Below are 15,591 nucleotides of genomic sequence, written 5' to 3'. Positions count from 1 at the left end.
GTTGCGAGAGTTGCCAATTCTTGGTGCAGCACAGGGTAGCAGAACATAAGTGGGAGCAGGAGTAGGCCATACGGCCCCTCGGGCCTGCTCCGCCATTCAATAGGATCATGGCTGATCCGAATCCAGACTCATGTCCACTTCCCTGCCCGCTCCCTGTAACCCCTAATTCCCTTATCAGCTAGGAAACTGTCTATCTCCGTTTTAAATTTATTTAATGTTGCAGCTTCCACAGCTCTCTGGGGTAGCAAATTCCATAGATTTACTACCCTCTGAGTGAAGAAGTTTCTCCTCATCTCAGTTTTGAAAGGGCAGCCCCTTATTCTAAGATTATGCCCCCTAGTTCTAGTCTCACCCATCAGTGGAAACATCCTCACCGCATCCATCCGATCAAGCCCCCTCACAATCTTATATGTTTCGATAAGATCGCCTCTCATTCTTCTGAACTCCAATGAGTAGAGGCCCAACCTACTCAACCTTTCCTCATACGTCAACCCCCTCATCTCCGGAATCAACCGAGTGAACCTTCTCTGAACCGCCTCGAGAGCAAGTATATCTTTTCTTAAAAATGGAAACCAAAACTGCACGCAGTATTCCAGGTGTGGCCTCACCAATACCCTGTATAACTGCAGCAAGACTTCCCTGTTTTTATACTCCATCCCCCTTACAATAAAAGCCAAGATTCCATTGGCCTTCCTGATCACCTGCATACTAACTTTTTGTGTTTCATGCACCAGGACCCCCAGATCCCTTTGTACTGTAGCACTTTGCAGTTTCTCTCCATTTAGATAATAACTTGCTCTTTGATTTTTTTCTGCCAAAGTGCATAACCTCACACTTTCCAATATTATATTCCATCTGCCAAATCTCTGCCCACTCACTTAGCCTGTCTATGTCCTTTTGCAGGTTTTTTATGTCCTCCTCACTCACTGCTTTCCCATCTTTGTATCGTCGGCAAACTTGAATATGTTGCACTCGGTCCCTTCCTCCAAATCGTTAATATAGATTGTAAAGAGTTGGGGTCCCAGCACTGACCCCTGCGGAACACCACTAGTTACTGATTGCCAACCCGAGAACGAACCATTTATCCCAACTCTTTGTTTTCTGTTAGATAGCCAATCTTCCACCCATGCCAGTATATTATCCCCAATCCCGTGATTTTTTTATCTTGATCAGTAATCTTTTGTGTGGAACCTTGTCAAATGCCTTTTGGAAGTCCAAATACATTACATCCACTGGTTCCCCTTTATCCACCCTGTATGTTACGTCCTCAAAGAATTCGAGCAGATTTGTCAAACATGACTTCCCCTTCATAAAACCATGCTGACTCTGTCCTGTTAAATTATGTTTATCCAAATGCTCTGTTACTGTTTCCTTAATAATGGACTCCAACATTTTGCCAACCACAGATGTTAGGCTAACTGGTCTATAGTTTCCAGCTTGTTGTCTACTTCCCTTCTTAAATAAGGGTGTTACATTAGCAGTTTTCCAATCTGCCGGGACCTTTCCTGAGTCCAGGGAGTTTTGGAAAATCCCAATGCATCCACAATCCCTACCGCCACTTCTTTCAAGACCCTAGGATGTAGGCCATCAGGTCCGGGGGATTTATCCGCCTTAAGTCCCATTATTTTACCGAGTACCATCTCCTTAGTGATTTTAATCGTGTTTAGCTCCTCCCGCCCCCCCCTTGCCCCCTGTTTGTCCAGTGTTGGGATATTTTTAGTGTCCTCTACTGTAAAGACTGATACAAAATATTTGTTCAGCGTCTTTGCCATCTCCATGTTCCCCACCACTAGTTTCCCGGTCTCATCCTCGAAGCGACCAACGTTCACTTTAGCCACCCTTTTTCTTTTTATATAGCTGTAGAAACTCTTGCTATCTGTTTTTATATTTTTTGCTAGTTTACTTTCATAATCTATCTTCCCTTTCTTAATTAATCTTTTAGTTATTGTTTGCTGGCTTTTAAATGCTTCCCAATCTTCTATCCTCCCACTAGATTTGGCTACTTTATATGCCCTTGTTTTCAGTCGGATACTATCCTTTATTACTTTACTAAGCCACGGATGGCTGTCTTTTCTTTTACTCCCCTTTTTCCTCAGTGGAATATATTTATCTTGAAAGATGTGAAAGAAGCTGGCTTCTCGTCCGCAAATTCTCCCATTTCAAGAGCAGCGAGTTCTTGCAGTGTCCTGGATAACATTCCTCCCTCAAAAAAAACCCCACCAAAAACAGAGTGCCTGCTCACTTATCTCAATTGCTGTTGGTGGGACCTTGCTGTGCACAGATTGGCTGCCGTTTTTGTCTACATAATAGTAAATATTCTTTTTTTTTAAAATGAATTCATTGGTTGGAAAGCACTTTGGATTGTCCTGAGGATGTGAAAGGCTCTATATTAATACAACTTCTTTCTTTCCTCTTTTAATTTTCTGATCATGGTTGGGTCTTTGTGCATCAATATGATGTACAGCGCCATTAAACTCGTGAGTCCGATTGCTCTAGAGAAGCTCACAATACAGAAGATGACCATTCGGCCGATGGCGTCGGTGCTGTCTCTTCGCCAGAGCAATCCAAAACTAATCCTACTACAGGTAGACTATCCTTTATCCGAAAACCTTGGGACCAGCCGTGTTTCGGTTTTTGGAATTTTTCGGATTTCAGAAGGTTTTCATCTCCGTATCTGACAACAAACACTGTTGCTTAGCAACAGCTTGTAAACACTCGGGCCCTGCCTTGGAAGCGTCTCTGAAGCTGTTGCTAAGCTACAGAGACTCTTTCCACAGCCTGACTGTTTAAAAAAATGCTAGGGGAAGAAAAAAAATGCTAGGGGAAGAAAAAAAATGCTAGGGGAAGAAAAAAAACCTAACAAAACGGCTGCTGATTTCTGCCGTTCGATCAAGGTTTCCGGCTCCCCCTGCTCCGTATCTGAATTCCTTGACTTAGCGGGGGTCTGGGGCTCGACTGCCACCGCCAGTTGTGGGAAAGCTGGATATCGGCTGACTCCTACACTAAGCTGGCCCGCAAATCAGGTCGGGGGGGAGGGGGGAAGAAAAGACTGTCGGACGGGCCGCTGCAGCTATCGGACGGGCCGCTGTACTGTTGGGTTCACTCTCCCGGTACCTCCTTCACACTGCCCGGCTTGGCCTGCAATCTCCTACCCAGGAGGGAACTCTGTAACCCTCTGCCCTGCTCACAGGGAAAGGCAGAGCTCCCGGACTACTCTTGTCATGTTTGGCGCCACTCGGGTCATGTCGTGCGCATGACTTACGCTCCACGAAAAAACTTTCGGTTTTTAGAGGTTTTCGGTTTTCGGAAGTGCGGATAAAGGATAGTCTACCTGTACCCGCTATCTCCTCAGATCTTCTTTTGCTTCAGATGTTTATCTTCTCTTAAAAGATGCAACAGCCCAGAATCATTTTTCATGTGTTGCCAACGCTTGAGATTAACTCTCCAATCCTGTGACTTGCAGAAGTTTGCCAAATGCTTGTGGGAAGTCCTGTATGTGGTACGCTATGATTAAACTTCCCACAGGAAGAATGGAGTTACGGAGATAGGGAGGGGTGAGGCTGTGAAAAGACTTGTAGTCGAGGTTAAGGATTTTTAATTCAATGAGTTGGGCAATGGGGACCTAATCGGTGTTGGTGAGAATAGAGTGATTGGGGAGAGGGCTTTATTGTGGGTTGAATGCAGGCAGCAGAGTTCTGGACCAGCTGTAGTTTGAAGGGTGAACGTCAGAATAGTCAAATCAGGACGTCACCAAAGTCTGCTTGGGGCAGAGATGGGTGACATTGCAGAAGTAAAAATAAGCAATATTAGTGGTGAATCAGACGTGGGGTTTGAAGTTGAGCGCAAGCCAAGCAGGACACCAAGTTTGTGCAGTGTCAGTTCAGCCTGAGCGAGTATCCAGTGAGGGGGATGGAAGCAGGGTGCAGAGTTTTTGGTGCAAAGTGAACCGATTACTTCAGTCTTGCCCTTGTTGAGTTGGAGAACATTCATCCATGACTTGACATTAGACAGCACAGTAGTGATTGTGGTTAAGGGCAGGGACAGAAAGGTAGAGCTGGGTGTTGTCAGCATACATAGGAAGCTGACTGCCGTTGGCCTCACCGTTATTTATGTGCAAATCAGACAGCAACAAACCCGGAAATTGCTGTCAGAGATGTGCCGCTCCTCCGTAAGCTGCACGAAAATGGCTTCACCGTCTGGCTCCCCCTTCAAATGTATTGAATGGTGTGAAGTTCCTGTACCGATGTCGTAGATATGGACTAAACTCATCACAGAAAGTTAGGGCTTGTCCATTCCAGTCTAAGTGCCATTTTTAACAGCGTGATGAGTTTTAATTACTGCCAAACAACCTCTGTGGCACTGAAAATTAACTTTTACAAGTGTGGAGTCTCATTCCTTAGCTTTTAATCATTGGCGATTATTGTAAAGTCTGTGGGTTGTACAGTTAATAACGACACAGACTTCAGGAATAACAAACAAACAGGTCTTTACTATTCGAGGGTCAGGGCGAATCTGCCCCAGCAATCCTGCCACAACACTTATATACTGGTGTGGTCACTGTCGGTATTACAGTATACAGAAGCCAAACAAGTAGTGCCACACCTAAAGTAGTTCTCTTAAAGGTGAACGGTTACATACAATAGTTTCCTTAAAGGTAGACGGGTACATACACTACAATCCTCCCTTTTTAGCTTTCAACATACTGAGTCCATAGTGAACATACATTATAACATATATACAGCTTATGTAAGACAGTTCATAGATTCAGTCTTTCTGGAGGTTTCCGGATTCTGTCCGGATAACGCCGCAGTGGTGTCGTCATTCCAGGCGGGCTAGTAGGTGCTTCTGGCAAAGTCGATTCGGCTTGAAAGACAGTGTCAGGTTCAGCTGACTCCAGTATTACCAGATCGGAAGTAGGTGTTCTGGGTATCTCAGACTCAACATTACCCGGGTAAGGTGGTGAAGTCGGTTGCCCATTTGTGGCGGACCCTATGATTTGGTCAACATGGCGCCTGATTATATTGTCCCCAATGTCCACGGTGTACATCAAAGGCCCTAGCCTTTTTCCAATAGTTCCAGGCTGCCATTTCTCGGTACGGTAGTCCCGGGCCAAAACTCGTTGACCGATCTGGAAAGATCTAGTGGCCCTTTCATTCATGCCCTGGAATTGCCGGTTCTCTACGTCCCTTCTGACGTTTGGTTTGAGCAAATCCAGCCGGCATCTTGGGCGTCTATTACAAAACATCATTGCGGGAGTTTGATTTGTGACCGCATGTGTTGCATTCCGGTATGCCAACAAAAAGCTATCCACCTTATGTTGTAGACTTATGTCTTCATTACTCATGGCCTTTACGGCCTTCTTGAAGGTCTGGACAAACCTTTCAGCCAATCCATTGGAGGCGGGATGGTATGGGGCTGACGTGTAATGCTTAACCCCATTGCTCTTTAAGAATTTCTTGAATTCTTCGGACACAAATTGCGGTCCATTATCAGAACAGATCTGTTCCGGCAGGCCATTCCGAACAAACATAGTCCTTAACACTGATGGTTTTTTCCGTCGTGGTGGTGGTCATCTTAATTACTTCCGGCCACTTGGAGTGGGCATCCACCGCTATTAGGAACATCGAATCCATAAATGGACCAGCAAAGTCGATGTGTACTCTTTGCCAAGGAGATGAGGGCCACTCCCATGGATGCAGAGGAGCCTGTGGTGGCGCGTTCTGAACCCTCTGACATCCTAGGCAGTTCTTCGTGATCTCCTCTATGTCTCCATCAATGCCTGGCCACCACACAAACGCTCTTGCTAGATTCTTCATCTTTACTCCACCCAGATGTCCTTCGTGCAGCTCCTTTAGCACTTTCTTTTGGAGTTTGGGTGGAATCACCACTCTAGATCCACACATCAGGGTTCCTCGACACACTGACAGTTGTTCTTTCCTCTGTGAAAATGCTTGCAGTGTTGGTTCGCTCTGTGCTGGCCATCCCTCCACCGTTACATCATAGACTCGTGAAAGAGTCGGGTCATTCCTTGTCTCATTCTCAATCATTGAGTTTGTTATCGGTAGACACTCCACTATGGATGAGTGGAACAACTCTACTGGGTCCACTGTACTCGCTTCTTCCACCATCGGCAATGGCAAGCGTGATAACCCATCAGCATTTCCATGCTGTTTGGACCTTTTGTACTCAATTTCATATTGGTGTGCCCCAAGTAACACGGACCACCTTTGTAACCTTTGTGCTGTCATGGTGGAAACGGCCTTGTTTGGGTTGAATATGGACACCAACGGCTGGTGGTCTGTCAGCAATGTGAACTTTTTACATTGTAGGTAATGGTTGAATTTCTTCACGCCCCACACAAGACTGAGGGCCTCCCTATCTATTTGAGCGTAATTTCGCTCCGCGGGTGTCAATGATCGTGACGCGAATGCCACTGGCCTTTCCGAGCCATTTGGTAGCCTGTGCGAAAGTACTGCCCCAATTCCGTACGGGGAAGCATCACAAGCTAGACGAAGGGGTAATGCTGGGTTGAAATGAGCCAACACTTCTTCAGAGGTAATCAACTCCTTGCTTCTGCGAAAAGCCCTTTTGCATTCCTCACTCCACTTCCATGGTGTTTCTTTCCGCAACAGATCATTCAGCGGATGCAGCACCGTGGATAAATTTGGCAGAAACTTGTGATAGTAATTAATCAACCCCAAGAATGATCTTAACTGTGAAACGTTTCCTGGAGCGGGGGCCTTCACGACCGCTTCTATCTTTTCAGGTGACTTATGCAGTCCCTCTCGGTCAATGACATGACCGCAGTATGAGATCCGTTTTTGGAAGAACTCACACTTCTTGCGATTAACCCGAAGGCCATACTCCTTCAACCTGGTGAGTACCAGTTTCAAATTCGTGAGGTGTTCTTCCTCATCTTTTCCCGTGATTAAAATGTCATCTAAGTAGCACTGCGTGCTTGGAATTCCTTGTAACACCTGTTCCATGGCCCTCTGCCAAATTGCTGGCGCCGAAGCTACCCCAAAGACCAGTCTATTATAGCGATACAAGCCTCTGTGAGTGTTGATGGTGAGGTACTGGCGTGACTCTTCCTCGACCTCCATCTGTAAATATGCCTGAGCCAGGTCTATTTTCGTGAAGTGCTTTCCTCCAGCCAACGAAGCAAAGATATCTTCAATCCGCGGAAGCGGGTATTGTACCGTGTGAAGCACCGGATTCACAGTGATCTTGAAATCTCCGCAGATACGGACCTTCCCCGGTCCCCCTGGCTTATTACTTGGTGAGGACTTCATGACGGGAACAATGGGCGTGGCCCACTCACTCCAGTCCACTTTTGACAGAACCCCTGATCGTTCAAGTTCTTCCAGTTCTGCCTCCACCGCTGGTCGTATTGCGTAAGGTACCGATCTGGCCTTAAAAAACTTTGGGCTTGCATGTTCTGCAATCTTAACCTTTGCTTTAATTCCTCGCAGTGTTCCCAGTCCTTGCTGGAATACCTCTTTAGCTTCGTCCAATATTCTGGACAACCGTTCCGGTTTGACATCCTCTTTTTCCGAATCCACCGTCATGGTGTTTAGTGAATGCCAGTCCATCTTTATTTTTCGGATCCACTCCCGTCCCAGAAGTGGTGGACCTCCCTCAGGCAACACATACAGGTCCAACCGGTGGTGATCTTTATCCTTGTATCTCACCTTGACTTCTATCTTTCCGATGGGGAATACTTTGTGCCCCGTGTATGTCTGTAGTACTAGTTCCGTATCCCGTAGTGGAATATGCTTGAAAAACTTTTTATAGTCATGCTTATTCATGACCGTCAACGCCGATCCGGTGTCCACTTCCATTTTTACTTGGACCTTTGCAATCTGTAGCGTTATCCAGATAGTTTGTCGGTCAGCTTCATTACTCACATTGTGAATTCTCAGACTGTCCAGTCCTTTGCATTTGGAGTGTGAGTCCGACTTCTGTTCCCTCAGACTCTTCCTAGTCACCTCTTGCACTTTTCCGTACCATTTTTGTGGTGACTCCTTATTGTTGTACGTTGTTCCTGACCGGCATACCTTAGCTATGTGCCTGATCTTACCACATTTCCTGCATTCTTGGTTTTTAACCCAGCATTGATTCTGGTCGTGTGTTGTCTTCCCACAACGATAGCATTTTGTTGTCCTCGAGGTAATTTGGTCCACCCCGAGTGCCGCCGCCTTTAGCTGCATTTCCGCCGTTCCTTTCGCTGCGGCTTCGTGCGATGCAGCTATAAGGACAGCCCTGTCTAGTGTGAGGTCGTTCTCTTCCAGTAGTCGCTTTTGCGTCCCTTCTTTGGACAATCCACATACGAACTTGTCTCGCAGTGCCTCTGTCAGATTCCCTCCGAACTGGCAGTGTTCCGCTAGCTTACGCAGTTCAACCAAGTATTCCGTGTTGCTTTCGTCTTTCTTCTGCGTTCTTGCATAGAATTTGGATCGTTCAGCCAGTATCAACGGTGTGGGGTTCAAGTGATCCTTCAGCACTGCTACAATATCATCGAAAGTCTGATCCGCCGGTTTAGCTGGTGAGAGAAGATGCTTCAACAACCCGAATGTTTTCGCACCCATCATGTTAAGTAAGGTTAAAGCTTTTTCATCCTTAGCTATTTTGTTAGCCTTACAATGTATCTCGATACGTTCCACGTACGTGGCCCAGTCTTCTATCTCAGAATTAAAATCGTTGATGTCCCCCCGCTTAGGCATCTTCCTTTCCTTGGGTACAACACAATTTTTATTTTTTTTAATTTTTTTTCCTAAGATGGCGGCTTTTCCTGCGAAAATGGCGGTTTCCCGCTCTTTCCTTCTCTCCCCGCCCACTTCAATGGCGGTTTCCCGCTTCTGTCGTCTTCGCCGCCTAATGGCGGCTTCCCGCGTTTCTTCCCTGGTGGAAGGGGTACGCTTTCCCCACAACGGACAGGTTCAGCCGCTGGGCTGGCTCTCGCACAGCTCCCCTTACTCGGCTCTGTCTTTCTCTCTCCCGCACGTTCGGTTCTACCGGCGCTGGGTACCCCGTTGGTGGAGGACAGTTCAGCCGCTGGACTGGCTCTCGCGCAGTCTCTCTCCCCTTGCTCGGCTCTGTCTCTCTCTCTCCCGCACACTCGGCTCTACCGGCGCAGGGTACCCCGTTGGTGGAGGACAGTTCAGCCGCTGGACTGGCTCTCACGCAGCCTCCTTTGGTCAGCTCTGCCTCTCCCACACGCTCTGTTCCCGTTCGCCTCCCAGCCCTCACGCAGTCCGGTGCTTCCCTCCCCGGCTGCGGCTGAGTTTCTCTCTTCCCGCGCCAGCTCCCGGTCTCAGCGCTTCGTGGCTTTGGTCGCTGCCCGGCTTTTTCCCGCCGATCGCGGTCCGGCTGTCTCACGACGCCGTTGGACCCGACTTTCTGACCGGCTCCGCTCCCCCTCGACCGTGGTCGAGTGCACAGCCCTTATCCTCCAGATATTCTTTACACTTTCCCCTACTCACAGTCTCCGCGGCCGCCTTGTTTCCTGCTGATCGGCTCACTCCGCACCGTGGTAGAAGGGTAGTCAGTGCCTGTTGCTGATGGAAGCTTTTGTTGCTAAAGTCTTCCTCCTTTCTATTGCTGCAGCCTCGTGTTTTCTTCCAGCAGAACGACGAGGGCGGTTGCCTCTCTTCGACGCTCTTCGTTGCTTTGGTAGTCTTGCCGCAGGGTACGATCGGACTCGTCGCCACTGTAAAGTCTGTGGGTTGTACAGTTAATAACGACACAGACTTCAGGAATAACAAACAAACAGGTCTTTACTATTCGAGGGTCAGGGCGAATCTGCCCCAGCAATCCTGCCACAACACTTATATACTGGTGTGGTCACTGTCGGTATTACAGTATACAGAAGCCAAACAAGTAGTGCCACACCTAAAGTAGTTCTCTTAAAGGTGAACGGTTACATACAATAGTTTCCTTAAAGGTAGACGGGTACATACACTACAATTATTTTCCCTTTTTTTTTGTTTGTTCTCTCTCTCTCAATCCAATCTTTCTTTCCCTCTCTTTCTTTATTTTGCTTTCTGTACATGATTTGACATTGAATTTACTATTCTAACTTGCACTTCCTGGTTCAAACTCTGCGCTGGTCATTTAACAGTACTTCAATCTGATTGGTTAAGGAGATGCACAGTTGCTTGTCCTGTTCACACAGTTCCCTGATGCCCTGTAGAGGGCGCTGTGCCATTTCCATCTCCCACTTGCAGCAACTTGCCGTGTAAAAGCTAATAGAGATTTAACGGGCAAGAACAGATCTAGCTAATGGTGGGCACCGTTCATTCACTGGCTACAGTAAATTCTGGCCCAATATTGTGAGCAGGGCAAAAACCAGACTGAAGAGCTTAAAACAGGGAATGATGGGAAAGATGGGCATGGCGATGGATGTGACCAACACTTTTGAGGAGCTTGGAAAGGCAAGTTTTAGATAAGGCAGTAGTTGGAGTGCAGAGGTATCCGGGGAGGGACTGTAGTGATGGCAGTGTTGAAGAGCGAAAAGTGTAGCTTTATCAAAGGGAGTCATTGGCCATGTCAACAAGCAGTGGGTCAAGGTGAGGTTGTGTGGTGAGAAGATGAGTCATGATTGTTATGTTCATTAATAACTAGTCGTTTTCATTATGAACAGCTAGCTTCTAGCTAGTCACTTTATTCATGCCATGTGGACTTCTGTACAGCATCCACCTTGACTACTGCCTTCTGGGTAGCCTAGTGCATCGTGGGTAGCCCACTCTTACATATACAGCTAAACATACAGCAACATACAGCTCCACCTAGTGTACCATTCTAGAATGACAGGTTACTGATCATTACAATGATCGAGGCAGCAGGAGGAGAATATGAACATGAGGGTGGGGGGAGATAGAAGAGAGGTTGCAGTGCTACTAGATTAGATCAATCTGGTTTTTGCCCTGCCCACAATATTGGGCCAGAATTTACTGTAGCTAGTGAATGAACGGTGCCCACCATTAGTTAGATCTGTTCTTGCCCGTTAAATCTCTATTAGCTTTTACACGGCAAGTTGCTGCAAGTGGGAGATGGAAATGGCGCAGCGCCCTCTAAAGGGCATCTGGGACCTGTGTGAACAGGACAAGCAACTGTGCATCTCCTTAACCAATCAGATTAGGGGTACGTGTTGGAATTGAATTGTCCTTTCCTTTTTAAGAGACTGGATTAAAAAAAAAACTGAGGTAAAAATGGCTCTAACACTCCAAGTAGTGTGTTGTGTAAAGCAAGAACTGAAAAAATAAATTTTACAATATTTGCTTTGCATAGTACCAGCTAATTTTTTTTTATTCATTCATGGGCCGTGGGCGTCACTGGCAAGGCCAGCATTTATTGGCCATTCCTGATTGCCCTTGAGAAGGTGGTGAGCCGCTTTCTTGAACCGCTGCAGTCCGTGCGGTGAAGGTACTCCCACAGTGCTGTTAGGGAGGGAGTTCCAGGATTTTGACCCAGCGCCGATGAAGGAACGGCGATATACTTCCAAGTCAGGATGGTGTGAGACTTGGAGGGAAACTGGAGGTGGTGGTGTTCCCATGTGCCTGCTACCCTTGTCCTTCTAGGTGGAAGAGGTCGCGGGTTTGGGAGGTCCTGCCGAAGAAGCCTTGGCGAGTTGCTGCAGTGCATCTTGTAGATGGTACACACTACAGCCACGGTACGCCGGTGGTGGAGGGAGTGAATGTTTAATGTGGTGGATGTGGTGCCAATCAAGCAGGCTGCTTTGTCCTGGATAGTGACGAGCTTCTTGAGTGTTGTTGGAGCTGCACTCATCCAGGCAAGTGGAGAGTAATGTTGGAGTTCTGATTGAAGTGCAGATAAATATTTCATGTCGTGTTGAGACATTTGATTCTGATTGATTGTTCTTGTATCTGGAACAAAAGAAAACTTTGTCAGAAAGGGTAACGTTGTGGTAAAACCACCAAGGAACTCCTGTACAAGTGAATAACTGTCTTTAAAGCAATGTTACAGCACCTAGGTCCGTTTGCTAGAGTAAACAAGCTTTCTGTAAAAACCCTGAAATAACGTGATGACGTCATCACGTTGGTCACGTGGTGCCCCGAGTGGCGGGAAACGTGACGACGTCATGACGTCAGAGGTGGGCGGTTCTAAGTTCAGTCCTCGTGGAACTAGCTACTGTACAGACCTGTTTGTGATTTCTCCTGCATATTTTGTTTTGTTCATTTTAATTAAATTCGGTTAATTTACTGAACTGACTCGACCTCAGTGATTTAGATAGGAATCCGTAGATTCCTACAACGTCACTGCCCTGGACCCCCACCCTGTTTAGGGCTGAGGGGTTTTCTATTGCAGAAGGTGACAACTCTAAGGAGCAGTGTAAAGAAAGAGATAAAATAAATAGTATGGGGGGGGATTATATTAAATTTAATTTTAAAACATTATTTGGAGCTCCAAGTGGCTATCAAACAACTACTGCTTTTCCTCTTTACTGACAGTGGACTGCTTGTGTCATCTCTCCACCCAGGTGTTTATAGCTGGTTATGCTGTGACCGTCGGATCTGCAGAAAGACTAATCTTTGGGTACGACAGCTACGGAAACGTTTGTGGAAAGAAAAACTCTCCAATTAAGGGGGCCTCACTGTCCGGACAAGACATGACCAGCAGAAAGTGGGTATCTTTTAAAAAGATTTTACGTACTGTGTATATGTACTGTCGAGTTGCCTTTTTTTTGAAACATCGCATTTTACAAACAGACAAAAAACTTTGGTGAGAAAAGGCTAGCTGGCCAATCAAGCAGCCCAAACTTCAGTGTTTCCCCATGGGTGAAAAGCCTGCACAAAATCAGGAAAAACTCTGGGCGATTGCTTGCAAACTGCCTAAGGTAATCGAGCAAGGCTTCAGAGCCCGTGTTTTCACCTTCCATATTCTCCAAGTGTCCCAAATGGCTTTACCGTCAATTAAGTATTTTTGAAGTGTAAGTGTTACGTCCGTGTATAATAAGACACAGACTGCGGAGAACGGTACAATAGGAGTTTACTCAACGTGACTCAGACGGCAACTGATCTGTACAGATTACTACTCAGTGTTATATACAGGTGTGGTCACTGCCGGTACTACAGTATACATGAGCTGTGAAAAGTAGTTCCCCCCCCCCTTAAAGGTACATACATTACAATTCCTCCCCTTTTAGATTAACAGTACCATAACACTCTTAACAATTAAATATCAAACTAATTGCAATTAACACTTTTAACATGCAACATTAGCTGAAAATAGTCTATTTATAAATTCAGTCTTTGGGGAGGCTTCCTGATCCTTTCTGGATAGCGCCTTTCCCGAGTGTCTTGCTCTTGGCGCGGAAGTGATTCTGGCCCCCTGTCGTCGGTTGGTTCATCAGCTTCCGATGCTACTGTTTCTGGGGTAGATGCGACCTGTACGTCGGGTTCCTCACCAGGTACGTATGGGCGAGGCATGGGGTTGACTTGTTCCTGTGACTCTAGGATCTGGTCAGCATGGCGTCTCACGATGCTCTCCCCAACGTCCACTGTGTACATTAGTGGGCCCTGCCGTGTGCATATCGTTCCTGGCTGCCATTTTTCTGTTCGGTAGTCGCGGGCCAAGACTGGTTGCCCTACATTGAAGCTCCTTGTTGGCTTCTCATGGATGTGCTGGAATTGCTTACTCTCAACATCTCTTCGTACGTTTGGTCTGAGCAAATCCAGGCGAGATCTTTAACCTTCGGTTAAAGAACATCATGGCTGGGGCCTGGTTGGTGACTGCATGTGTCGCATTCCGGTAGGCGAACAGGAAATTGTCCACCTTGTGCTGCAGCGGAATGTTGTCATTGTACATAGCCTTTATTGCCTTCTTAAAGGTTTGTACGAACCTCTCAGCCAATCCATTTGTGGCTGGATGATACGGGGCGGATGTGTAATGCCTTACCCCATTCTTTTTCAAGAACCTCCGGAACTCTTCGGACACAAACTGTGGTCCGTTGTCGGAGCAAATCTGTTCTGGCAAGCCATTCCTGGCAAAAATGGTCCGTAGGACTGCAATAGTTTTCTCCGTGGTGGTGGAGGACATTTTGATGACCTCAGGCCATTTCGAGTGCGCATCCACGGCTATTAAAAACATTGAGTCCATGAATGGACCAGCAAAATCAATATGCACCCATTGCCATGGAGATGAGGGCCACTCCCATGGGTGTAGAGGGGCCTGTGGTGGTGCATTTTGGACTTTATGGCATCCTGAGCAGCTCTTGGTCAGGTCCTCGATTTGTTTATCGATTCCCGGCCACCACACATAAGCCCTGGCTAGGCTTTTCATTTTTACCCCTCCCAGATGACCCTCATGAAGCTCATTGAGCACTCTATCCCTTAACTTGGGTGGAATTACCACTCGGGATCCACACATCAAGGTCCCCCGGCACACTGACAGCTGTTCTCTCCTTGTCGAGAATGCTGGCAACAGTGAGTCGCCATGTGCTGGCCATCCCTTCACCGTCAAATCATATACCTGAGACAGTGTCGGGTCATTTCGGGTTTCCTTTTCGATACAAGCGTTAGTTACCAGTAGGTATTCAACTATAGTCGAATGGAATATTTCGACAGGATCCACTGCTGGTGCTTCCTCCGCAGTAGGCAGTGGCAGGCGTGATAGCCCATCAGCATTTCCATGCTGTTTCGTGCCCTTATATTCAATCTCATAGTGGTGCGCCCCTAGAAAAAGTGACCATCTTTGTAGTCATTGCGCAGTCATCACCGGAACGCCCATCTTCGGATTAAAAATGGAGACAAGAGGCTGGTGATCAGTCAGCAAGGTGAATTTCTGCCCGTGCAGATAGTGATTGAACTTTTTCACTCCCCACACTAGGCTGAGGGCCTCTCTGTCAATCTGGGCACTGTTCCCTCTAAGGAGAGCGCCTGCGTGGCCGCGCACGCGTTCTCATGCTCGCGCGCAGTTCAAACGAAACACCACGCAGAGAGCTGGACAGTAGCGGGAGCAGGGAAGGGGAAGGGGCCCAATACACACTGGCCCCGGGAATCCAGACAGACTCGTTTGCGAGTCTTGTGACCTTGGAGCCGATCGCAATTGCAGCTCTTGAAGTGTGTGTTCTGAGGGTTGATGGATTGCTGTGTAACGCCGGGAAGGGCCTGGGTTTCTCCTTTGACCTTTCAGCAGGACAATCCCCGCGCTGATTATTCGTCTTTCCGTGCCAGCTCGGGGAGAGGGGAGAGAGAGAGAGAGAGAGAGACCGGGGTTGGCGGGGGGCGAGAGAGACTGGGGGAGTGGGGATAGAGAGACTTTACACAAACATGCAACCATGCTGTTGAGGAGGGGGAAGGGCGGGGAGGATTTGCAGAAGTTAGATATTACTTTTTATTGACTTTTTAAAAAATATCATTAAGACATTTAGGAAGAGAACCAAAAAAGGGGAAAAACACAAACCATATTATTTTGTCTATCGTTCTATAGTCCTAACAAATCCCAGGAATAATGTAAATAGAGATTTTCTCTTAAATGGTTAGTGGAGTGTTAATAGAAACACGAGTTATGTAATGATGTATAAAAATTGCAGGAAGCTACTTTAGAAGAAATTACTATTTATTGAGAAAG

The 15,591-nt window shown here is 47.0% G+C and overlaps 1 protein-coding gene across 2 annotated transcripts in view; it reads left to right on the top strand.

Moving 5' to 3' along the window:
- The window catches only part of LOC147122304 (choline transporter-like protein 3), a 119,686-nt gene that overhangs the window by 28,974 nt on the left and 75,121 nt on the right, over window positions 1–15,591 (top strand). For both annotated transcript variants that reach the window (XM_085983282.1, XM_085983281.1), the window contains exon 3: window positions 12,500–12,642. In XM_085983282.1, coding sequence (XP_085839408.1) covers window positions 12,500–12,642 — 143 coding nt within the window. The remainder of the gene's footprint in view (window positions 1–12,499; window positions 12,643–15,591) is intronic.

This window comes from Somniosus microcephalus, chromosome 3 (genome assembly GCF_052327205.1).
Source record: "Somniosus microcephalus isolate GS21.2 chromosome 3, FLI_Smic_1.0, whole genome shotgun sequence".
NCBI lineage: Eukaryota > Metazoa > Chordata > Chondrichthyes > Squaliformes > Somniosidae > Somniosus > Somniosus microcephalus.
Note: the sequence above shows the minus strand (reverse complement) of the source record. Positions and strands in the feature narration are given on the sequence as shown.